Source organism: Leopardus geoffroyi, chromosome B3, assembly GCF_018350155.1.
Source record: "Leopardus geoffroyi isolate Oge1 chromosome B3, O.geoffroyi_Oge1_pat1.0, whole genome shotgun sequence".
NCBI classification, from domain to species: domain Eukaryota; kingdom Metazoa; phylum Chordata; class Mammalia; order Carnivora; family Felidae; genus Leopardus; species Leopardus geoffroyi.
In genome coordinates, this window is record NC_059337.1 from 97831726 (window position 1) to 97858348 (window position 26623).

Genomic DNA, 26623 nt, shown 5'->3' on the forward strand with positions numbered 1-26623 from the left:
TCATTTTATAAGCCTAACCTCCCACAGAGAACTTCCAATCGGCATTTTCATGCTCTACTATAAAATGTGAACAGACAATACGAACAGACAATTAAGGATCACAAGACAGTAATAAACGTCCTTAACAAAAGCTGAAGACAAACCCAACAAATAAAAGAATATTAAAAAAAACAAACAAAAAACCAAGGGGTGCCTGGTGGCTCAGTTGGTTTAGCGTCCGACTTCAGGTGAGGTCATGATCTCGCGGTTCATGGGTTCGAGCCCTGCATCAGGCTCTATGCTGACAGCTCAGAGCCTGCAGCCTGCTTCAGATTCTGTGCCTCCCTCTCTCTCTCTGCCCCTCCCCTGCTTGCACTCTTTCACTCTCTCTCAAAAATAAATAAACATAAAAAACAAACCAAAAACCAGCAAGAAAAGAATACTTTTAAATAAAAATATACCAAAACTACTCTGATTATAAAGAACTTGAGCAAAAGTTTTTAAAAAGTAACAAAAAAACAAAAACACTTAAAAATTCAGAGGAAGGACTGAAAGATAAAGGAAATCTCTCAGAATATAGAACAAAAGGATTAAAAGTTGAAAAATAGAAAATGCAAAAAAATTGGAGGACCATCCAAGGAGTCCCATATTAAATTTTTTTTTTTTTATGTTTATTTATTTTTGAGAGAGAGACAGTGAGAGCCAAGTGGAGTTGGGGTAGAGAGAGAGGGAGACAGAATCTGAAGCAGGCTCCAGGCTCTGAGCTATCAGCACAGAGCCCGGCGAAGGGCTCGAACTCACAAACCGCGAGATCACACTGAGCTAAATTTGGATGCTTAATTCGACTGAGCCACCCAGGCGCCCCCAAGGAGTTCCATATTTAATAAATAAGACTTCCAGAAGAAAACAAACCAAAAAAAAAAAAAAATCCGTAAGAAATATTTCAAGAAAATTAATCAGAACTGAAAGATTCCAAATTAAGAGACTCGGAGTATTCAGCCTAATAGATTAAAACATCCTCGCCAACCTACATCATTGTGAAAATTTGGAAAACTGAGAGGAAAAAAATTAAGATCTACAAGTTTACAGAAAGGCAAAAACAAATTTTCAATAAAATATAAACTATCAAAATGACATCAGACTTCTGAAGATCAAATTTGAAGCTAATGCAATGAACAATGACTTTAAACCTTTTCAAATCAGAATTCTATCAGCTGCACAATTAAATAAAACAATTGTTTTTTACATATCAAAACTTCAAAAGCTTTACATCCTATACACGCCTTCTTATGTAGCTTCTCGAGTACACATTCCATCAACGAAGAAAAGAAGTAGGAGATTCAGGACAGAGAATCCAACACAGAGAAAGGTAAAGAGAACTTCCAGAATAAAATAAAATGAAATCTTAAGATCTTTAGGGTAACCAATTTAGAACAAAGTAGGTCAAAATCTCAGGAGAGACTTCTGCAAGATACAGATAGAATTCCAATGTGTCTGAACACACCTGGAAGAGGAAGGTAAATGAAACAAAACAATTACCACCTTCACGAAGACAAAAAGCTGAGCAGGGAAGGAAAAGAAACAGTGTTATATGACTCAGCTGTGACTACACTAAAATATTATTGTATATTAATGCTGGATATCTACCTTGACAAAATTATGTCCCTTTACTGGGAGGCTGGCTGGTGTGTATCTGTGTAATGGAGCACCAAATGGAAAGAATAAAATCTTCATCTTCCATAGTGGGAAGTCATTGACAGAGTATAAAACAGAAATACCAAGAAGCAGCAATATAAGCACATTACTAAGAGGAAAGGAGGTAAATACCAAAACAATTAGCTAAAAGAGCTAAAAATAGTTTCCATAAGAGAAGAGGCAACAGGACTAGGGGTAAAATACTGCAAGGCTACTGGTTTTTGCAACAAGCTTTGTAGAACTGCTTGATTTTTCTAAACAATGTACATGTATAATTTTAATTAAAAAACAAAAAAACTATATTTTTAAAAGGTAGAACACTTACCAGTATACTTTTCTTGCTTTCTGAATAGAGGTAACTGTTTGGACTTCTTTTAACGTTTGCTTTGTTTTTTTTTCTGCTGATTTAAATGCCTATTTATAAGAAAAAAGTTTTTAAATAATTTGTTGACAATGTATTTAAATAACACTAAGTAAATAAGACAAGAAATTATTTTTAAACGTCACAAAATGGCAACTATTTACATACATACACCATATACACACAAAATAAAGATTTGTGCCTTAAATATTAAAATAATTTAAGTCAAAGGTTAATGTATACAAATATTTGCTCAAGACCTACAAATTTTAAAAAGTTTCATTTGTTAACAGATACTGAGTATCTATCATACGATAGGTTCTGGGCTAGATGCTGGGACACAATAGTGAATAAGAGGAAGTCCTCACTCTCACCCTACTAGAGGGTTGAGGAGAAGACATGAATATCAAACACATAATCATTCAAATAAACATGTTAAGTGCTTCTAAGGATGCTATGAGAATATAACAAGAGAACCTAACTTATAAATGCTTATGGTCAAAGAAGGTATTTCTAAGGAAATGGCATTTAGGCTGAAGTCTGAAGGGTAAATGGAATTATCAAGGCAAAGAATAGGAAGAGCACTATAAGCAAAAAGAAAAGGCCAACTTCACCAAGAAAGTAGTGATTACACAGTAAAATGTCAAGAAATGAGGTTGGAGAGAGAGATAGAAGACAAGTCATGAGGGCTACTCATTTAACAGATACACATATTTTTAATGTTTATTTATTTTTGAGAGAGAGCGTGCGTGAGCAAGTGAAGGAGGGGTTGGGGGGGGGTGGTGGTGGACAGAGGATCTGAAGCAGGCTCTGTGCTGACAGCAGAGAGCCCCATGCCAGGCTCAAACTCACCAACTATGAGATCATGAACTGACACGAAGTTGGACCAAAGTCGGATGCTTAACCAACTGAGACTCCCAGGCACCCCTCATTTAACAGATATTAATGTTACTATGTTCAAGGCAATATTCTAGGGGCTGGGACAAAGCAATGAACAAAACAAAGATCTTACTTTCATACAATCTACATTCTAGAGGAAAGACAGATCAAAATATGTTGGGAGGGGTGTTTTTTAAGAAGAAAAAGCAGAATAAGAGGGAGTGGTTGAGGGTACTACTATTCTTTTTTAATGTTTATTTGCGAGAGAGAGAGAGAGAGAGAGGACACCAACAGGGGAGGGGCAGAGAGAGGGAGAGAGAGAATCCCAAGCAGGTTCCATGCTGCCAGTGCAGAGCCTGATGCAGGGCTCAAACTCATGAATCATGAAATCATGAACTAAGCGGAATCAAGAGTTGGCCCCTTAACCCACTAAGCTTACTAAGTAGTACTACTTTTAGTAAATATGGTCAAAAAGGCCTGTCTGGGGCATCTGGGTGGCTCAGTTGGCTAAGTGTCTGACTTTGGCGCAAGTCATGATCCTGCGGCTCGTGAGTTCAAGCCCCACATTGGGCTCTCTGCTGTCAGCTCTGAACCGGCTTTGGTTCCTGTCTCCTACTCTCTCTGCCCCTCCCCAGCTCGTACTTTCTCTGTCTCAAAAATAATAACATCAAAAAAAGGGGCACCTGGGTGGCTCAGTCGGTTAAGTGTCTGACTTCAGCTCAGGTCATGCTCTCACCATTTGTGCATTCGAGCCTGTGTCAGGCTCTGTGCTGATAGCTCAGAGCCTGGAGCCTGCTTTAGATTCTGTGTCTCCCTCTCCCTCTGCCCCTCTCCCACTCAAGCTCTCTCTCTCTCTTTCTCAAAAATAAACAAACATTAAAAAAATTTTTTTTAAACATCAAAAAAAAATCTTTTTAAAGAAAGGCCTCTCTGATAAAGTCTCATTTTAGTAGACATGCCAATGAATGGAAGGATCAAACCATGGAAACTTTAAGGGAAAAACATTTTCTGTAGAAAGAGCAACAAACACAAATGCCCCGAGAAGGCAGCATGCATCACTGTTACAGGAACACCTAAGATCCCAGTGTCACTGAAAAGAGTGTAGCAAGAGGAATGCAGGTGATTAAATTGGAGGGGAGTGGATCAGGTAGGACCTTACAGGGCAGGAGAAGGGCTTTGACCTGTCTTGATAAGATGGGAAGCAAATGGATTTTGAACAAAGAGAAATAATTTCATTTTTTATTTAAAAGGATCACTATGGCTACTGTTTGAAGAACAGACTGTAGGGGGGGAAGGGTAGAAGGCAGAGACCCAAGAAGAGGCTACTGTTACAGTCTATGTGAACAGAAATGACGGGGGCCGGGATTATTGAGAAGTGGTCAGATTCTGGTTATACTCTACAAAAGACCTACAAGGATTTGCTGATGGACTGGATATAATTTATGAGAGAAAAGCCTAGGATGACTCCAATACTTTTAACTCAAGCAAAGGGAAAAAGGAAGGTGCTATTTATAGCATGGGGAAGACTGGGGAAGGAGCAGGTTTGGGGAAGAAAATAAACACTGGAAATACATATAATTACAGCAAAATTAAGTTTGAAAGTTATTTCTGAATTAGAAAACCTCATTTAAACGAAATAATTAAAGCCACTCATTTAAAGCAGAGAAAAAAACAATTCACATTCACTCTAAGAAATAGTAAGTACCTTCTCAGCAGCTTCAACGGTCTTTTGTGTTTTCTTAGCAGCATACCTCTTGTGATCATAGTATCTAGAAAAATGCATTTCTCTTAATTTTAAGTAAAATTAAGCTATTAAAATTTTAAGTAAAATTAAGCTATTCTTTACCTTTCTATTTACGTTACTTCTAATTTTACACATTCAAATCATATGGAACAAATTTTGCGCATTATGCAACTTTGTTTTGTATGTTTTGAAAACAAAGTTGTATAATGCACAAAGATTTTAAAAAGTGTTTTCACCCCAAAGCACATACATACGTAATATATATACATATATTACCCTTATTATCCTGATTTATTGCAGATATTTTACTTACAATTCATACTTAACACTTACTTTTTGGCATTGGCATATGCTGACAAGCTGAGATCAACATCAACAAGTAATGGCCTATTTTTCTGAGGCTTCTGCAGCTGTTTATTCTTTTGCTTTTTCTTTTTTCCTTTTGGTGCTTCGGTTTCATTTTTTTCAACAGTGATGTCACCATCAACATCGTCATCTTCCTCCTCTGATAACAAGTATGGATTTCTATTAAAAATATTCAATAGTATTTCACTAATGTCAATGACATCACTTTTTTATTTTCAATTTTTTTCCTCAATGAAATTATAAAGTTATTTGCAGTATTTAAATAGTTGCATTATTTTAATGTAAATAATGTTTTTTCTGTATCTTCAAGGATAAACTTCCAAATACAAGAGAAAAAATTTTAAATGAATACAGTGAACAATTAAACAGCAAAATAAAAACAAGCATTAACTGCTTAACTAAGAATCAAACTCACCTTAGTAGCATTGTAACATGGTTTGTTTGTAGTTTTAATTCTTTAATTGCACTTGCAACAGGGTCTCCTTGAGCTTGGGCTTCTTTCACAATTAACCCAATTTCTGTCCAATCTATCTGGTTGGCTAAAGCACTTCGAACAACCTGAATAGCTCTGTCAACTATCTGTAGGTTCATTTCTATGAGCTCTCCTTTAAGTTTGTCTATTTCCTTAAGAAACAAAAACAGTTACTGTAATACCATGTTAAAGTTATGTTTTTAGTTTTTATTTTAATTCCACTTAGTTAACATACAATGTTTTATTTAAAGTTACCATTTTTGAAATCTGGGAAAAAGCTAAACAGAATACCTGAGCCTGTTGAAGAGCTTCTAATCTGTTTTCGTGATCCTTCCGGACGTTATCTAATTTCTTCAATGCTTGTTTTTCCTTTTGTGGGCAAAACATATTTTTTAAAAATTAGTTTTCTTCTGCCTTCTGCACCTTTCCTCTCTTACATCCTGAAACTCTCCCTCCTCCACTTCAACCCCACAATGCTGTCTGAGGTTCCTGCAGTCCAACACCCAGGTCTACCCTACCCCAAAGTGTTTCAAGCTCCCAAATTACCTCTCCCCACTACCTACTTCCCATTCCCTATATAGGAATGTATTCTGACTACAAGACATTTTCTTCTTATCACATAACTGTAAAGTTTTAGGGAAATGCATTCTTAAAGAACACAAATTAGGGGCGCCTGGGTGGCGCAGTCGGTTAAGCGTCCGACTTCAGCCAGGTCACGATCTCGCGGTCCGTGAGTTCGAGCCCCGCGTCGGGCTCTGGGCTGATGGCTCAGAGCCTGGACCCTGTTTCCGATTCTGTGTCTCCCTCTCTCTCTGCCCCTCCCCCGTTCATGCTCTGTCTCTCTCTGTCCCAAAAATAAATAAATAAACGTTGAAAAAAAAATAATAAAAAAAAAAGAACACAAATTACCAAAAGAGCTTCTTTTTAAGTTATTGCTGCTTTTAATTTTCTCAGTATTATTTCTACAGAGTACTCTTTTTCTTAAATTAATGCCACAAAGTCTCACAGTAGCTAATTTACCTTCTATATAGCATTTTAGCATTTATCATTTGCATTTCAAGGTTATTGATTTGAGGCAAATTTTCTAATACTAGTAACAGAATCATCAGTTAATGAAGGTTTGAATTATGGGATGTAGTATTTAAAAGATTTGAATCATAAGAATGGTGACTATTAAAAGAACACAAAGTGATTACTAAAATAATTCATGAATATTCTGATGCACATAAAAACATGCAATCCAATGTTACTGCTAAATACATTTACTAGCTAAAGTGCTGCCACCGTGTGGCAGGCACACTATTTAATTCACTCAACCCACCAGCTTTGAAATTGTGCTGTTAATTTTTTAAACAGAGGGGAGGGCACAGAGATTCATATAATTCCAAACTTTTGCACATGTACTTCAAGAATTTATTAATATTTTTGAAAAATTAAATCCTCTTCAAATCAACAGTGACTGTGGCTAATTTCTAAAACAACTCTGTGGCAATGCTCCAAAATCATGGTCAAATGTACCAAGAAACAGAGCATATTAAAACTTCCTGTGGAGTTTGAAAGCCCACTTAGAATAAAACCCAGTTTAATGAAAAATACACTTATTTGTACAGAAAGAACGTTTCCCTTTCTTTTGGCCTACTTAAAAATCTCCTTGGAACAATGTTCCCTTAACAGCAAAGGTTGAAAAGCTTTGGGTTGCTATAATAACCCATATTATACTAGGGAATAAATAACAGGACTCACCTTCCCATTGTATTTTCCATTTTAGAGAATATCTTACGTACAGATGGAACAAACGAGGGAATGCTTTTCAACAATGAGATCTCCCCTGGACCATTATCAGTGAGCCAAGGGATCAGGGCATTCCCATACTACTGCTGAAACATGAAAGCATCGTCTACACAGCAAATCACACCAAGCCTAGTTAGTTTAATGTTTTTAACAATACCATACCTGTTGTAAAGCTTTTAAATCTATTTTCTGACCTTCTATCTTGGAATAAAATTCATCCACGGCCTTATTTAAAAAACAGAAAAAGACAGTAACTGGTTAAAAAAAAAAACAAAACAGGGTCTCTACTTCAACTTAGATACACAGAATTTTAGAGTCCATTTTGTTTCATAACACTACCCAAAGAACTTGAACAGACTCCCAGGAAATGTATTATATAGCTCAAAGGGCCAAAAATCAAATTAAGTTCAAAGCTTTGGTCCTTCATCTTGAAATAAAGTGACAATAAAAATTTCCAACAGTTTTTATTTGTGACTGCAATGATCTTTAATGCTCAGATACAGTGATTGTAAACCAAAAATATTTTTAATTTATCAATCCAATCAAGTTGGTATTAATAACTCATATCATACTAACTGGTCAAAAAAACAGAATTGGAAAACCCACCTTGTCAAATGATTCAAATTCTATATATGGACATTGTGAATGTTGAGAAAACAAGAAAGGATGAAATTCCTCATACCTGCAAAACATATTTATTATATCATTCAAGAACATTAATAAATATCCAAAGTAAACTGACTCATGCCTATATGCTTACGTGAGTATGTCTTCAGTTGGTTTATCTACTTCCAAGCTTGGTTTTATTTCTCTTTTCTGAATGATGTACCCCTACAAAAATCCAATATTAAAATTCATTTCTCTTCATAGTTAAGATGTATCTTCCATGACTGATCCCGATTTTATTAAACTTACAAAATTATTCTAGTTTTAAATAATCTGCTGCATTTGTCTATTGATTGTATCAATTCTCAAAATGATGTTTCTAGGCTCAATAAGTATTATTAAATAATACTTTTTTTCATATGGACAAGAAAAATAAGGAATAAAGAAAATTAAAACTAGTGATTTGATAAAACGATGGGATTATCCGTGTACATTTTGCTTTTTTCTTCCTAATTTTAGATATTCTGCAACTTTAAAAAGTCAATAGCACTTTACTTTCAGGAGAAAAAGTCTTAGGTTTCCTTTGTTGGTAAGAAATTTTAATTCATTTTAAAAACTGGGCAGGTGTATCTGCACTGAATTTAGCTGGAATTAATCAGAACTTCCTCTGAACTTCTAGTATAAAGTTATACTCTGAATAGGGAACAAAAACAAGATATGAGATGATTCAGAGGATGTTTACCTATTAGAGTGATGTAAATTGCTAATTTTTTAATTAAGTGCTAGCAATTAAAAAGTATTTCTCTAAATAATATCAACCTAAGAGGAATTATTTTCAAATTCCTCAACTTTCCTGGTATGCCAATTGTGACCTGACCTAGTACTTTCTATAAAAAGAAGAGAAGAAGGGCGCCTGGGAGGCTCAGTCAGCTAAGCATGTCACTCTTGATTTCAGCTCAGGTCATGACCTCAGGGTTCATGAGATCAAGCCCCATGTCAGGCTCTGTGCTGACAGGGCAGAAGTCTGCTTGGGATTCTCTTTCTTCCTCTCTCTCTCTCTGACCCTCCCCTTGTTTGCATGCTCTTGCATGTGCATTCTCTCCCTCTCTCAAAATAAATAAACTTAAACAAAAAAAAGGAACAGAAAAAAATTATAACCCAACAGCAATTAGAAAAAAAACACCAAAAAACCCTAGAATAAGCATATTACAGATGTTGAATTTCCAAATTAACAAAAAACTTACATGTAGTGATCCCTAATTCACTGTGAATTCTGAAAATCTAAAGAAATAAAACCACAATATACAATAGTACAATATACAATAATAATATGTGGTACTACCTTTCCACTGAAGTTGGATGTTGTTTTCATATAGTCTTCTGCTTTCTGCAGACAAACAAGTACTTTTTCAAGGTCTAACAGAACAAAATGGAAAAAAGGAATGCCAATCAAGTGTTAATTAACTATTACAAAACCATACTGAAAACAGAAAAGTGCTTATGAAATAATAAAAGTGTTCAAGAAAATTAAATATAGTTACTTCGTGTTTATAATCAGTATATGTAAATAAGAATATGTTTTGGCCAGCTTGTGATCCCAATAGTTTTTTACTGAATCCATCTTTACCCTCATGATGTTAAAGATACTTTGTTTATATACTAAATTCCCATATGTATGTGGGCCTGTTTCTGAATTTTTCATTTTGTACTTTTTCAAAAACTATTAGGTTCTTAATATACCTTTATCTGTAAAAGGGTTATTCTCCATCACTACTGTTATTTTCCAGAGTTTTCCTGAACATTTTCACATGCTTTTATTCCACAGTATTTATTTAAAAAACCAGAACACTGCAATTGCAAAAACAATACCACCTGTTGGCATCTTGATCAGGATTGCACTGAATTAGTATGTCAAACACAAAGTCACTCACTAAAACATTAATTTGTATTTTTAAACATAAAAACATTTACAGCATAAAAATTAACATCCCCAAATCTTAACTGATATGTAATCCCAAAATATAAACACGAAGAATATATTTTTGTAATTTTACATGAGAATCTGCAAATAAATTTGTCAAAAGCCAAGTCTTCCTTTTCCCTTATGTTTCCTGTAATTTTTTACTGTCCTAATCTGGCAATTTAGTTAGATTCCCTTAAGTAGTTACAAAAGCCTCATTCATCACATAGACACACTACAGTTCTTATAGAATTAAAATGCATGAATAAAGCTATTACTAAAAGCACTCCAACTTCCTAGTCAGAAGGTGAATAACTCAACTACATCAAGTGTTATACCAGATCCTACCTCAAGTATGGTAACCACTTCAATTATTCAGGGGAAGGAGAATATTGTAAAGTTGAAAAGTACTAAGGTAGGTCAAGAGACTGAAATGTGAGTTACCAGGGATAACGTGCCACATTAGAGCAGGAAGCCAGAAATACCATATGGATAGAACATTCATAGACCTGGGGCGCCTGGGTGGCTCAGTTGGTTAAGCGTCTGACTCTTGATTTCGGCTCAAGTCATGATCTCACAGTTCATGGGATCAAGCCCCATGTACCTCTCTGCCCCTCCCCTGCTCACATTCTTTCTCTCTCAAAATAAATAAATAAATAAATAAATAAATAAACATAAAAAAATAGATCAAATATTTTATAGTTTTTACAGATTTACTACCTGCTCACTTTTATTACTTTCCCAGAAAGAATTTTCATAGTTTTTTAAAAAAGGAAATACATGAAAATGGGCAAAAATCGTAGAATGCAGCCATACCTTTACTTTCAAATTTTTCATCCACTTTGACATTGCCAGAGAATCCATTTTCTATAAGACAGTGTTCAATGAGAGCTGGTCCATAGGCTGTAAAAGCAGAAGATATTATTTTTAGTATTCCCCTATATAATATTCAAAATATAATACAAAATTTACATCCCAATATAAATATCTACTCAGAAGTCAATGAAAATAACAATTTACTTATTTTGCTTTTTATGATTTTATGATTTTATTTTTTTACTTTACTTATTTTGAAATGTAATTAGAAATGATAATTCAAGTACTTACAAAAATTTGAGACTACAACTGCAGAAGTCAGTGCATAAATTTTATAAGAATTTAATGGAATTGAGCCACATATAAAGGATTTCAAATCAGGAATGAAAGACTGCTTTAGCATCCAAAAACTGGTTAATACAATACCCCATATTAATAAGTTAATTTTAAAAATCCAAACTTAACAATTTTATGTATGCTATACTAACAGTTGGAAAGCTGTAAAGGTAACTTATTAATGCATTCTAATTTCAGAAGAGAGGACAAGTGACTCCCTAATGCCCAGTAACTGAGGATACCTGCCTGCCCAAGTCCTCTCCAGACTCATCAGTATAGGGATGAGCAATGATTTTTCAAGTATAAGTTTATTGGATTATCTTTATCCTGATTGAAAGTACCTGACAGATTCTGGGGTACCCTGAGACACACCAATTAAAAACAAAAACAAAAACTCAAGTGGTTATTAAATCAAAGATTCACAATGAAAAGAAAAAAAACACAATTTCTCAGAATAGTACACTAGCACTAAAATGCTAGATAACATACTATCAGTTTATTTAGCTGTATTGCTTTTAAATAAAAGCTAACACATAAAGGTCAAACTTCATGTGGTATAACAAATTCCTCTTTCCTTAAAAATAAATTCTTATTTATTCAAAAGATAATTTTAAGCTCCCTTCTACATTATCAAGTGGTTGTAATACTCTCGAGTTATAAAAGATTTAAATATATTCCTGAAAACTACATTTTCTTGCAAACATTTCATTGCTCTATTTAGGCTTACTCACGAAGTAATGGATTAAGAACTCTCTTCAGTAGTTCACCTTTAGGTGCACTGGCTATTATTTCAGTCAGTCTGTGAAAACAAAATTGACACGCCTCTCATTATCTTTTATTTAATAAAACTTACAGCAATATTCATATTTACAATACTTTCATTTCCATCAAATTGCCTAATCATCACAATACTCTAACATACAAGAAGAATTAGTTCACTTTGTAGGTAAGAAAATGGGTCATAAAAGTAATTTACCCAAGGGTAGTAGGTTCCTGAGCAGCAGACTAGGACCTGAAACCAAGTCTTCTAAGAAAAATCAATACTTTTCAACTTAGTCATATTGTTTATTGAAAATGTGCCCATATGTGTTAAGAAAGAGATGTTCCTATATAACAGGTAAATGTTTGTAGAGCTTGGTGATAGATCTTAATACCTGGAATGGCTTTACCTAATTATGCATTTAGTAAGAGCTCTTAAGGATGCTGTTTGGCCACTCTGATCCCCAGATCAGCAGCACAAACATCACCTGAGAACTTGTAAGAACTGAAAATTCCTGGGCTCTACAACAGATCCACTGAATCAGAAACTGGAAGCAGGGGCAGGATATGTTTTATCAAGCCCTCCAGGTGAATGTGACGCATGCTAAACTTTGAGAACCTCTGCTATAGCTATTAGCAAAACCTTCCAGCCAGAAGAGTACCTAAAATCAGTACCTTATCCTACGGTACTCCCTTTTCTTAGCTAAACCATTTCCATTTGTACTCTGTGCAAGATAGCCATCTGTCTTCCCACAGAATAGCTAGTAAGTTCCCTCACTTTACCAAGAAATCATCAACACCTGAAGTAACACCAGACTTAGATTAAAAAGACACACAGCTGCTACTTGCAAATGAGGTTTAATTGCTTACATGCATATTTAAATAGTTCAAGCAGTCCAAATTTAGTTATTTTATGCAAATGAACAAAATATTTTATGTGACAGTTCTTTAATATTCTGACATATGATCTATTTTACCTTTTAATACAACATGAAATGAGTTTAGAAACAAAACATGTTACCTTTCCAAAGTAAGCAAAGGTTCAGCAGCTCTAGCATGATCAACTGGGTAGCGTTCACGAACAGCAAATTTAACATCATCTGACTCATCAGTTCGAAATCTTAGTATATTCAAAATTAGGTACTCATAATCTGTAAGAACAATGTTTCCCTGTAATAAAATAAAATATAATTTATTGCTTTTCCCAATCATTCTTGAAACTTCTTAAAAAGTGAGAAAGAAAATGGGGTCTCTTAAAAACCTGAATCAAAGCTACAATGAAGTTACAAACAAAAAGCACTTGAGTCACATCTAAACAGTGCTCCTTGCACTTGTCCATCATAGACTGAAGTAAGATAAACAAATAAAGGACCCCAAGTTTGAAACATAATGAAGGAATATAAAGCAACTTTAAACTCACTGTCTGATCATTCTACTGAAGTCACTAATGGAAATACAACAGTTATCACCTACTTTTCACAACTTTGCTTTACACCGCCTTGCTTTTACAAAAAAAAGACCTATATTAATACCGGTCTTCACTGACCGAAAGAAATCTGAAATTAATTTTCACTTTTATGAAAATAAGGCAAAAAACAAAAAAAAGCACTCAGTTTGTTTGGCAGTGACCTGTTATAGAGTCAGCAGGCAACTCAAGCAGTGAGTCAAACCCCATTCCCTGGGAACTTAACTCAGCATTTCAGCATCAAGCCATCATAGCTTTGAACTGTGAGCATCTGTGCTTTACCTCTACTTATTTTGTGCATCTATTAGTAAGATATGTCCTTACAGTATCAGAAAAGCCTAAGAGAAGGTATTTTCTGGGGATGTTCAAAAGTTTTTCTATATAAATTGGTGACAACTGCTTCTTTGCTTTATGCCATTTCAGCTTACAAAAGTTTCCATATGAACGCTCTACTTTCGGAGAGCAGGAGAAACCTGTAGTCAGTTAACACCTTGATGATCACCAGCTAAACTTACTGTTGTCCTTGCAGGAGGTAGGTCTACAAATACCGTGGCTTATTAAAAACAATTCAGAACAGACAGATATTTCAGAAACCAAATAAAGAGATATTTATACTTTCATCTGCAATTTGTCTTTGGATAGCAATAGTTATGTGGCAAAATCAATACAGATAGTTACACTTTATACCCACGTGGTTCCACACTTGTAATGTAGCCCAATGTAAAAACTCCATAAAACCAAAAGCTAGATGCTTAAAGATATTCACTGCAGTTTATTTCCAATAGAAAAAAATGGAAACAGCCTAAATGTAAAAATTGAGGAAATTGCTGAATTATGATATATCAACCTAACAAACTATTTAAAAGCTGTTAACTTATGAAGACTGTTTTGAAAAAGTAGGAAAATGTTTATAATCTTAAGTAAAAAATAGCAAGACACAGAAAAAAATCTGTATCCTAGGAAGTGGAAAGCAAATATATGGAAAAATGAAAGTATCTATTAAAAAGTTAAGATTAGGGGTGTCTGGGTGACTCAGTCAGTTAAGCGTCTGACTCTTGGTTCCAGCTCAGATCATGATCTCATTGGTCTGCAAGTTCGAGCTCCACCTTGGACTCTGTGCTAAGCATGGAGCCTACCTGGGATTCTCTCTTTCTCTCTCTCTCTCTCCTCCCCCACCCCATCCCTCTCCCTGACTTGCAGTCTTTCTCTCAGAAAAGAAAAGAAAAGAAAAGAAAAGAAAAGAAAAGAAAAGAAAAGAAAAGAAAAGAAAAGAAAAGAAAAGAAAAGAAAAGAAAAAGTTAACTGAAAGAGCAAAGTTTGGGTGAGGGCTTGGAAAGAAGTCCACATAGTGTCTGACTGAAGAAGATGTAATTTAACGTGACTTGCAAAACAGACCCAGCCATACAGCCTGGCACAAAGAAGGTGCTCAATAAATGTTTGTTGAAACAAAGCATGCAGTTATCAAGAATATCTGGCAGATTCCAGCAAGGCAGTTACTTTCCTGAAAGCGTTTTTTGCCTTAAACCAGGGTTTCCCAAAACTATTCTGTAAGATGGTTCCCCCCACCTCCATAAAAAAAGAACTCTGAGCAAATAAAGTTGGCAATTCTGTGTAACATATCCTTCTCTAGGGGATATACACATCACATTATTGCATTAAAGGCACTGATAAGTCCTAGAGTTAAAAAAAAAAATTTTTCCCCCTTTATTCTCAAAGGCCCTCAAATTTTAATGGCTATGGGACCTATTTTTCTAGGTACACCTATTATCTAGGGAAGGTAGTATCTAAGAAACATACTTTGGGAAATATTGTGCTTGACTCTGATGTACTCAATAAACTACTTTCTGACCTTAACTTACTTTCTCCAGCATCTTTCTTATTGGAATTTTATTGCAAATTAATAAACTGACTTTGTTAAATGAATTTGAGCAGCAATCACCTCTTTAACCAAGGTCTAATCAACTCTAGATAGACCATACATCAAAATTCCAGACATGAAGCCTAGGAGATCAAACCCTGGTATAAAGAGAGGGAAGAGCAATCTTCAAGATCTACTGTTAAGAGTCAACCAACCTACCTCTCTTAAGTATCACAATAACTGCTGAAAATTCCCAAGCACATACTTTCATGTATAAAATCCTTTATCTGTATTTCCAACTCATCAATACCTGGACCTCTGAAACCTAGGCAGTATGCATACTAATAGCTCAAACCCCTCAAAATAGAAAGGCCCTAAATGCAATGGGGTATCCTGGATTGGATTCCAGAACACAAAAAGGGTATGTACTACAAAAACTGGTGAAATCTAAGAAAAAGTCTGCAGTTTAATTAACAGTAATGCGTCAGTGTTAACTTCTTAGTTTTAACACGTGTACTGTGATTATGTAAGAGGTTAACATTAAGAAAAATGAAGGATATACAAGAACTTTTCATATTATCTTCACAACTTTTCTATAAATCCTCAATTATTACAAAATGAAAAGGTTGTTTAGATTTTTTTAATTAAAAACAATTTTTTTAAGTTTATTTCTTCTGAGAGAGGGAGGGAGCATGAGCAGGGGAGGGGCAGAGAGAGAGAGAGAGAGAGAGAGAGAGAGAGAGAATCCCAAGCAGCCTCCACACTGCCAGTGCAGAGCCAGATGCAGCGCCTGAACTCATGAAACCGTAAGATCATGACCTGTGAGCCGAAACCAAGAGTCCTATGCTTAACCAACTGAGCCACCCAGGTGCCCCTAGTTTTTTTTTTTTTTTTTTTTTTTTTAATTTTTTTTTTCAACATTTATTTATTTTTGGGACAGAGAGAGACAGAGCATGAACGGGGGAGGGGCAGAGAGAGAGGGAGACACAGAATCGGAAACAGGCTCCAGGCTCTGAGCCATCAGCCCAGAGCCTGACGCGGGGCTCGAACTCACGGACCGCGAGATCGTGACCTGGCTGAAGCCGGACGCTTAACCGACTGCGCCACCCAGGCGCCCCAGATTTTTTTTAATAATAGCAAAGATTACACAAAATCATTGTATGCAAAGAATTTTTACATATCGTTAAGGGCTAAGTTTAAATTGAAAAAGGAAAAAAAAAAAAAAAAAAAGGAAAGGTCCGTGCCTGGTACATAAGTTTAAATTTAGAATGTAAGCATATTGACCGAAACCTAAGCATGCCTTCAGTTACATTCTAGAGATTTTTTCCCCCCACAGATGAAAAAAGAAAAAAAAAAAAAAAGGTGTTTGGGTTTTTTGTTTGTTTGTTTTGATGGTGGTGGGAAGAGGGGAAGGAGATCATAAATAAGACACCATACATAACAGTGGTTACCTTGGAATGAGGAAATGGTTTGGGCTAGGAAGGGTAAGACTTTCCATTTTAATTTTATGTACTTCTCTATATACTGAGAATGTATTCATGAACTACTTGTATAAACATATCTAATTTAAATGGTAGTCTAGATAATTCCAACCAATGTCCTACTGAGAAACAGAAAAACTGGACAAAATACACAAAGCTTGTATTTTAAGAAATCAAAAATGCAAGCAAGACAGTAAACCTTCACAGGACCAAAACCTAGGAGAAGAAAACTCAGAAAGATGAGTCACACATCCCTAGGATCGTTTGTCTAACAGTTAAGAAACAACTGATAGGCTAAGAAGCTGAGCATAAATTTTGATAGACTCATGGAACAACTAAGGGGAATAAAAACTGGAGTTCAGAGCCCAAGTGAAAGGTGACTGGGGCAGTGTCAGGGGCAGATATCCTGATAAGTCCTGAGAAATCCAGTTCTGAATAGTGACTCTAAAAGGCTGCTTCTTAAGGGAAGGTGTGAACCAGAAATATACCAGATTTTCCAGGCCCAACTTCTAATCAATTCAATTCTTGATTGGAGTAAGGTAATCTGGAATTAGCTGTACCCTTAGCCACTTGTCAAAAGCAATTATCTTCTCTAGAGAAAGACAAGTCATTCTGGATCTCAGACTACAACTACTGTTTTTTCTACTCAGTTCCTGGCACAAAATGAAATAACCAGGCATGTGAGGAGACAAGACAGTGTAATTAAAATCAAAAGAATCAACAGACAATAAAAATAGCAATTCCAAGTGATTCTTGTCTGGTAGCAATAAAATTAGTGAACTGGAAGACAGATCAAAGAAAATCGGGCTGAATTTCCCAAAACTGATGAAAAACATCAACTCGGATTCTAGAAACCCTATGAACCCCCAAAAGATAATTACAAATAAGAACTCAACTAGGCACAGCAAAGCAAAAATACTGAAAACCAAAGACAAAGAGAAAAAATTTTAAAGCATCCAGATAAAAAGGCCAGATTACCTTCAAAGGAGCTGACAGATTTCAGTAGAAATAACAGTTGCCAGAAGACAATAAACTATTATTGTAACTGTCAAAATTTATTTAACTAATGAATAATAAAACCACTAGATGGTAAAACTGGTTGTAAGAGAAATGAAATAAATGAACTATTTACAATGAGAATAATTGTGTAAGATTGTCAATTCAAGGCAGTAAGACTGTAACCACTGAGGATATCTTTTCTCTGGACAGAGACAATTTGAATCTCTACTGGATCAAATAACTTTCATTGCTATCAGGCAAGAATCATTTGCATTGCTATCAGTTTTCTACAAGTTAAAGTCTACACTTAAAGAACTGTAAAAAACAGAACAAAACATAAAACCCTAATCAATAGTAAATAGCAAATTCAAGATACACAACTCTAGAGGAAAAACTAACCCCCATAAGTGCCTGCTAGACAACACCCAGCAGGATACTAAAATGACAGTTTGGTCCTTTTTGTCTCTTTTCAAACTTTAGATACTTTTTTACAGTCCTTTCTCATCATAACATCTAAAATTATTTTGATGACAAATATACATAAACACAAGCTACTCTCATTGCATCTTGGCCTGATTTACATAGGTCCAGCAAGAAATGTTAAGTAACATAAATATATCTCCTCAGATATAGTCAGCAAATCTAGAGTCACAAGATATGAAGCAATTACTAAAGCCATAATAATGACTGCTGCCTGGAGAATTCATAAGAAATCTGGGATTTTATTTTCAAAAGTTTTCTATTATCCCAGAGACTTAAAAATTAGTATTTGAAACCAAACAAAAATCACTACTGATTGTGTCAGTGGTAGACCTATAAATACAGGTAAATTCCTCTTTAGAGTTATTCAGATCTACAGTTATTCAAATCTATTCAAATTCTTTACCACCAATAGGCTAGGATCATATATGCCACAGAATAGGTAAAAGATCAGTTTCTCAGGATGTTTTGTGGACACTGCTTCTACATATAAAATATAACCTTTGTCATACCTAGTTAAGTGAGACTTATTCACAAATATGACACCCTAAGTTTGACCTAGTTTGCACAATTTGCCTTATTATATCTTGGTAAAAAGAATTACAAATTCTTATTGAACCTATGTAAACATACACATTGCCATTAGCTGTGTAAAAAAAAAAAAAAAAAAAAAAAATCTCAGTAAAAAATCTCATTTGTTCCTAAATTCTAAAGGATCAATGAGAGGAAATCACCCTTTAATTATATATCACTCCAATTTGCAGAAGTACAGACTACTAAGGATGAAGAGAAAGGTAAAGGGCTCTATCATACATCACCATAAAATATTCATCATAACACCAAAAATATTCTAGAAAATAACTAACCACAATTAGATTCTCTCCAGTTTATTCAGTCCTGTGTAATTTATTTTGATCACCCTAGAACACAGGTTAGCACTCTATTTTCATGGAAGCACTTGCTTCTAGATTAAAATGAGTCTTATAAATCCTACCTTAGCCCTCTGATATATTTTGGTATTTGTCTACACACTGTTGGCTCATACAACATGAGTCTATAAGAGCAGAGGCCAGCAAACTTTTTTACAAAGCAAACTCTGTAAAAGGCAAGACAGTAAACATTTTAGCATTTGTGGCCACATATGGTCTCAGTTGCATATTCTTTTTTGTTTTTTAAGAGCCCTTTTTAAAACATAACCATTCTTAAGCTCACAAGCTTTATAAAAAGGGGCCACAGGCTGTAGTTTACCAACTCCCATTTAAGAGTATCTGGTATGTCCTTCTACCAAGGTTCTGAACCTGACTTCTTTGTTGAAGACCCAATTTATAATGACAAAATTATAGGGACAGAACAGATTGGTAGTTGCCAGGAGGGAGGGATGGTGGGAGGAAGAGTGGGTGGGTATGACCATAAAGGGGTATCACCAGGAAGATCTCTGTGGTAATGGAAAAATTCTGTATCTTGATTGCAGTAGTGATTACATGAATCTACAAAGGTGGTAAAATGAACAGAACTAGATGCATACATTGTACCAGCATCAATTTCCTGACTTTGATATTGTACTATAATAACGCAAAATGTAACAACTAAGGGAAACGGACATCTCTATCTCTGCAACTTCCTGTGAATCCACAATCATTTGAAAACAATAAAGTTTTTAGAAAAAATTTTTAAAGAGGGTATCACACAAATTTCAATTGACCACTCACTACCTGAGACCACACACAAAAATCAATTTCAGATGGGCTACAGCTGCTGTTCCCTGCCCATATTTTACAGTGTAACAGTATTACACAGATAATTAACAATACAACAATGAATTATCCTTCATCTCACCACCCAAATTTAACTTACCCTATCATAGAGCTCAATGATTAAGTGATAAGCAGCTTCATCACTTCCAAATTGAAAATCTACAATTCTATCCACACCAAGTTGTTTTGCACTGACTAATCGCCGACTCTTCAAATGTTTTCGGCACTAGTGGGAAACAGAAGAAAAGGGCATTCATATAGTAGAAGTGAATTCCTAACCATTTGGTATTGGCTTGTAAATAAGCTTCCTCTTTTCATTTCCATCAAGAATAACATTTAAAAAATAGTAAACAAAAGCCTGCAGATGATAATCAAAGGAAAAACACTTTCTGTCAGGACTCTGACTGCTAACTCTGAAACAGTATTTTGTACTTTGCCCTATAGAGAAATGTACTCTGTTGTTTATATCACTGCTAAATCTCTTTTTCTTACCCTGATGACCTCACTCAAAGCCATAACCTTTTTTCATAAAGCCTCATTCCAGTCTCATCTTTTAAGGATCCCAAATTTCCTTTGTGTTCAATATTAATTAGTGGTTTCCACCAAACTTCCATTTCAAATACAAATTCTGAACCATGAGCTTATTGGTATTCTGTAAGTCAGTCTTCAACGTACATCCAATTACCTTCTATTCCCACAAATGTATTAATATAGCCCAGACAGAATCTTTCTGGTACTGTCTCCAAAGCTTTTGACCAACTTAGCTCAAATCCAAATATAATAACTCTTATTCCTTATCAAATCCCATTCTTCCTATCCCTAGTCATGATGTTCTTTTCTTATTAGCAATTAAAATACAATTAACGTTTTAAACCCAAATATAAATTACTTGGTCAACACCTATTGCTTTAGATTATATGTACCATCCTTTAGTACAAATATTTAAGTATAACATGAACCAGAAACAAGACTACTGTGTAGTGCCTAAAAATTCTTACCACTGTTTCTAATTCTTTAATTTGGAAGGTTGCTTACTCAAGACCAGTAAGAAAGAATGCTTTCAAGACTCAAATTCAAGATAAATTTTACAGAGAAGCTAATATAAATTCACCTTTAAAAATATATACAATCATTTTTAGAACCAATGCCAACTCTTTCATAACCAAGAAGACTTCTTCTCCAGACCTAATAGTTCAAATTGACGAAAATTCTCATTTTATGTACTTATACATTCAGGCAGATATAATAAGCCTTTTCAAACTTCTAACAATCTCTCCCTCCTATATTCAATAGTTCTAAGAGTGGTCTATAATGGTTTTGATTTAAACAGTGACCTACATATAGGGCTATTTTTAAACTCCCAGGGGAAAATCACAATCCTCCCAGAGGCCCCCAGTAGTATTTTTATTCAAGAAAAACAAAGTTAAAATGGAGATAAAAGGCATCCTTGAAAGGAACAGAAATCCACACCATGGAATGGAGAAAAGGGAAGATTACTTATCATGAGTATAGATGGGCATACAGTACATACATAATGTTTGTTTTATTTATTTCCTTATTAGCAGCTTGGTGAAAACAACAGTGCCACAAAGCTATCACTGGCATCCCCAAATGTAAGAATGAAGAACAATCACTGTGATTTGCCACAACTGAGCATGACTGTGCCATACAAAGGTAGCAGCTCTTTATTTTAAATTATTTATCATGTGCTTAACACTGTGTCTGCTCCATTGGAGGGTATCTCTCTATATACATTTAGATTAACATGTACACCTAACTCATAAAATTCTTTTTCTTTTTCTTTTTCTTTTTTTTTTTTTTAAGAGTGTTTGGCCTCCTATTGGTATAGCCTGATTTGGGGATTTTTACACAATCCCAGTATCATGTATCTTATCATCTGTAAAGCTAAAATAACCGTTCTTCATATCCACTGACATATTAAACAGCTCAAAATATACGTTATTAATTTATTTTAAAAAATGCTATACAAATACCAAGTGTCACCATTATTATGGACAATTCCCAAAAGAACCATTTGGGGTTACTATAAATTAAACTTTTTAAGAGTTTGATAATTTTGTGACAGGCCTTGTGATTTGGGAAACACTTACCTAACTTGTAATCCAAAACAGATTCTAAGTTGCTGGGGATAAGATTCTTCTCTGTAAAGCCTCTAATGAAATAACACAATGCCAAAACAAATAAATTTCTGAAGGAAAGTGAGGAGGAGAGGAAGAAGGAAATTAATACATATGGAGCCCTAATATGTGTCAGGCATTGTGTTAGGTGCTTTACATGTTACTTCAAATAATCCTCACCAATAACCCCAAGGGGGAGTTATTATCCGCATTCTACATTTAAAGAAACTAAGTTTCAAGAGGTTAAGTTACTTTTCTGGGTTTATAAAATTATTTAGCGGCAAAATCATTAATTCAAAGTTAGGTATATTTGATTCTAATGTCTTTCTTCTGTACCACATAAACTTTCAGTATCTTTGTTATGCCAATAAACGGACAGGTAATACGTCCACAAATGCAGACTCTCTGTTTTAATAGAAAAAAACAAAAAAAGACAAAAGCAAAGAGAGAAGTGAAAAGTAAAAAGATATGATTGGTAACATACTAATGTCATTGAGTATTTCAATAAAATACAGATTGGCAGCTCAAAAGTGAGCTGCAGAAAACTAGGAAAAGGTTACGGGGGGGGGGGGGCATATCACAGAAAACCAAGAATACTAGAAGATAGGATATGAATTCAGAAATTTGGGAATCATAAAAGGTAAGAAACTAATGAAAATGATGCTTTAGAAAAATTAACTCTGGTCTAACAAAGAACTGTTTTGATAGCAAGAAGTATACTGTAATTCAAAGGACTTTATGGGAACGTTATACAAGCTTAAACTAGAATAATGACTGTGGGAACTGAAAGATCTAGAGCATACTGGGGTGTGAAGGGTAACAGGGAGAAGTCAATAAAAGTCTACTTTATTCATCCCAGTATCTATCAACTATTTTATCTATACTTTATTCATAATAGTGAAGGAAAACCAAACATTTTAAAACTTAAATTGTTAGTGACCAATCTCAGGGCCTTAAAATTTAGCTTCAAGTATAACTTAAAGTTTACCTTCATGGCAAAACTAGATGGCATCATATTCTTAGGCCACTCAAATTCTGTTGTGTGAATTCGTATGCCAGATTCAAGTAAAAGCGTAGCTTTAAAGTCTGGTCTGTGGAAGAAAAAAGTTAAATTTTTCTTTAAGGCATTTGTCAACGCTAACTCAATAAAACAGACTAAAAGTGCAGGTTAAAAAAAAAAATCAATAATCTCATATTTAATTACCAAAGATCAAACAAGCCTGTAAAATGCTCTTACTTTTGAAGACGAATAAGATAGGTCTTATTATCCACATCATAAACATTGTTTACTCTCATTCCTAGTAAGCTGCAAGAGAAAGGAAACACGTAACAACATCTGAAATACAAAACTTCACTCAAATTAAAGCCGCAGGAGGAAGCAGGGCCTTCAAAGAGGGGATCTTCAACTCAAAGGATATGGAGTCAACCAGGGAGCAGAGTGAAGGCCACCAGGCATTGAGCCCAAAAGAAGTGTAACTTCTTAAGAACAAAAGTTAAGACAAAAAGAGCAGTCCTAGGAACACCATGCAATGCCCTGCGTCCTTGAAATGACCCGATATTTCTAAGGAAATATCTAACCCCCTTTATTACAAAAGAAAAAAAAGGTAACAAAACTCTGGAAAAAAAAAATGACAAAACTCACACAGCTGCATAACAGAAACCAGATCAGAATGTTACTTTCAGCTAAAACGCCAATATTCCGTCTCCTAGGAATGAGGAGGAGTGTCAAAGAAACCAGGCCTCCGGTCTGGAAACCCCTGAGGCAAAAGACTGCTGGGCACCCCGGCGTCTACTTGGTGTCTCGTGTCTTAATAAACGTTCGCTGCCAGACCGGGGCAACTCAGGCCAACAAGGCGAGAGCTCGGCGAGGGCCCCGCCAAAGCCTGACACAAGATCCGGCGAGACAAGCAGCCCGGGAGTGCGGGGTGTGGGGCATGCGGACGCTGGGGTCCCCAGATATCCCGAGGGCCGCGGGAAAGATGTCACGCGCTCGCCCACCCAGGCCTAGCCAGGTCCGCAGAGGAGCACTGGGGGATTAAGTGGAAACATCAGGCTGGTCTTTTTTTCCACCACGGGGCACCGGCCTCTGCCTTCTGCATTCCCCGCAAGAGCCTAGTCACCTATCGCTCAGTACCTGGCATTCAGCTCCGCGAGTACCGCGCGGAGGTCAATGGTGCTGAAGCGAGTCTTCATGGCGAGGTCTGAGGGTCGCTATCGCAGTTTTCTCCACTGACTACCTGACTCAACGCCGCTACTCTTATGCGCAGGCGCACTTGGCCGAAATCTACGGCCGCGCAGAAGACCCAATATTCCTTGAAGCGAACGTGTTTGCGTCGCTTTTCTGAAGAATTGGAATATCCAGTCGCCGTCAACTAGCTTTTCGTTATACCAAAACAATTAGACATAGATCCGAACTAGTGTCTTGAAACTGCATTCCTTCCTGGAAAGCTGACGGACTAGTCCGGTCACCTTTCCCTCTTGTGTTTCAGTACTCAAACTGACCTCCCTAGCGACCTCTGCTGGTCATAACAATTTATGATGAGAGTACTGGGAGGATTTCCCCTAAATGGGCGGTAGGGTTCGGTATGCAAGAGCAGTGAGCCCTTTCCATTCGGTTAACTGGACGAGTAGAATTTTGAAATATAACGAAACGAACTACCTACAATTACCTACAATTACCCTCAACAATAAAGGCGAAGAAACGTTCAAAAAAGAGTTCCTATTTTGATGGACGCTCTCTGAAGAGCGTTTTGCGATGTCTTGTGGGATTCTCGTCTAACCTCGGTCTTGGCATCCCCTTGCCTCAGCATAGTACCTGGTATACAATAGGAACTCCGTAAACGCTTGGCAACCTGAATATTCAGGTGTTTTGCTACATAATGTTTTGAAATGAGATACAAAATAATAGAAGATTGCCCCACCATGGGGGACTCGTGGGGTAGTAGGAAAACTGCCGGGCAAGAATGCAAGTATGCCACTTCTCGTTGTGTTACGATAGATACAAGGAAAGAACGCAAAAGAGACAGGGTCTCGCTATGTTGCCCAGGCTGGAGTGCAGTGGCTATTCACAGGCGCGATCCCACTACTGATCAGCACGGGAGTTTTGACCTGCTCCGTTTCCGACCTGGGCCGGTTCACCCCTCCTTAGGCAACCTGGTGGTCCCCCGCTACCGGGAGGTCACCATATTGATGCCGAACTTAGTGCGGGCACCCGATCGGCATAGCGCACTACAGCCCAGAACTCCTGGGCTCAAGCGATCCTCCTGCCTCAGCCTCCCGAGTAGCTGGGACTACAGGCGCGCGCCACCGCGTCCGGCAAGGATCCTGAGCCTAGGGAGGATTCTCCAGCCTGCCGGCTGCAAGTCGTCACAATTTCCAACAGCAGAAGGCGACTGTAAATTCGAAGGGCGCCGATGCCGTTTCAGAAGAAACCGGGAATTGTAGATGCTAAGGGGTGCTGCCATAAGACATACGGTACAGGGCATTACTGCATCGTAGGGCACAGTAAACCATGCTGAAGAACTCAAAATGTGAAATAAACCATTTGGAGAGTTTAGGAAAGAGTGGGAGCCAAGTTTGTGCTCCAAACTGCAAAAATGAGAGGTCCGGCTAGACATAAACAATACTAAAGTTATTATGTTGGCTCTGAAGGCATCCCCAAAAGATCGCCTAGATATCTTGCATAAAAACATACGAGTAAAACTCCACAGTGAAAGGGACGACACTCAGGTGTTTCTTTAAAAACAAAAACTGAAGTACTCAGCAAAACTCCCTCCTTAGGGCACTAGACAGGTAAGATAGGAGCAGGAACACTAAGTAATACAGGGAACGTCTGCCTATCAACTAATTCATTCATTTCTTCTGCTTTGTCTGTCAAGGAAAGTGGGCATCAGAAAGAGCATGCAAGAAAATACTTAAGGGAGAGAAGTAGATCAAGATAAGAGTAAAAATGACCAGAGAACTGCATCAATTACTATTGAATTCTATCATTCTAGTTTTTGAATTTCTTTGAGAAAATTCTGAACCAGGAATACTTGAGGACTTGTTGGGGGGAAAAGAGGAAACAGGAGGTGGGTAAATCATCTGATTTTCAAAGAGTAGATAAAAGTGACTATTTGAAACCACAAAACAGGTGCTATTAACATTTGGCCCAACAAAAAATTTAGAGAAAATTATTAATGGGTGACTTATCAGCACCTAGAATCATGATTCTCGAACTTTAGTGTGCATTCAGTAATTACTGTGGAGATAATTAAAGCTAATTCCTGGGCACCACACCCAGAGTTATTCATTAACTTTGACTCAAGGTATCTGCATTTTTCGCTGCCGAGATGAAAGGGGCCTCTGGCCCATACTTGAAAGTTCACTGATCTCTAGAAGATGAAGTGGTGATCACTAGGAACCAATGTAGTTTCACTTAAAATAAGATATTTAATCTTACTTTCTACTCAATTCATGGAAATATTCTATATGTAGTCTTTGAGATTTTTTTAAATTTGAGGTAAATTCACTAACATAAAATTCACCATTTTAATTCATCATTTTAAAGTGCACAATTCAGTAGTTCTGAAAATATTTACAATGTTGTGCAACCATCTCTGCTATCTAGTTCCATAAAATTAGGGTGCATTTGTCACTTAAGACCTACCCACCCACTTTGGAAGTTTCCAATGGACACTTTTCA

At 36.2% G+C, this 26623-nt stretch overlaps 1 protein-coding gene across 3 annotated transcripts in view; it reads right to left on the minus strand.

Moving 5' to 3' along the window:
* NEMF (nuclear export mediator factor) overlaps window positions 1–24426 on the minus strand; it is a 57869-nt gene extending 33443 nt beyond the window's left edge. For all 3 annotated transcript variants that reach the window (XM_045450910.1, XM_045450908.1, XM_045450911.1), the window contains exons 1-16: window positions 24074–24426; window positions 23177–23245; window positions 22928–23030; window positions 19902–20027; window positions 12786–12934; window positions 11737–11804; window positions 10670–10756; window positions 9236–9309; window positions 8048–8118; window positions 7894–7969; window positions 7450–7512; window positions 5788–5865; window positions 5440–5648; window positions 4992–5183; window positions 4620–4683; window positions 2000–2088 (exon numbers count right to left, since the gene is read on the minus strand). In XM_045450910.1, coding sequence (XP_045306866.1) covers window positions 2000–2088; window positions 4620–4683; window positions 4992–5183; window positions 5440–5648; window positions 5788–5865; window positions 7450–7512; window positions 7894–7969; window positions 8048–8118; window positions 9236–9309; window positions 10670–10756; window positions 11737–11804; window positions 12786–12934; window positions 19902–20027; window positions 22928–23030; window positions 23177–23245; window positions 24074–24132 — 1577 coding nt within the window. In that variant the 5' untranslated portion in view covers window positions 24133–24426. The remainder of the gene's footprint in view (window positions 1–1999; window positions 2089–4619; window positions 4684–4991; window positions 5184–5439; window positions 5649–5787; window positions 5866–7449; window positions 7513–7893; window positions 7970–8047; window positions 8119–9235; window positions 9310–10669; window positions 10757–11736; window positions 11805–12785; window positions 12935–19901; window positions 20028–22927; window positions 23031–23176; window positions 23246–24073) is intronic.
* Window positions 24427–26623: the final 2197 nt, after the last annotated feature.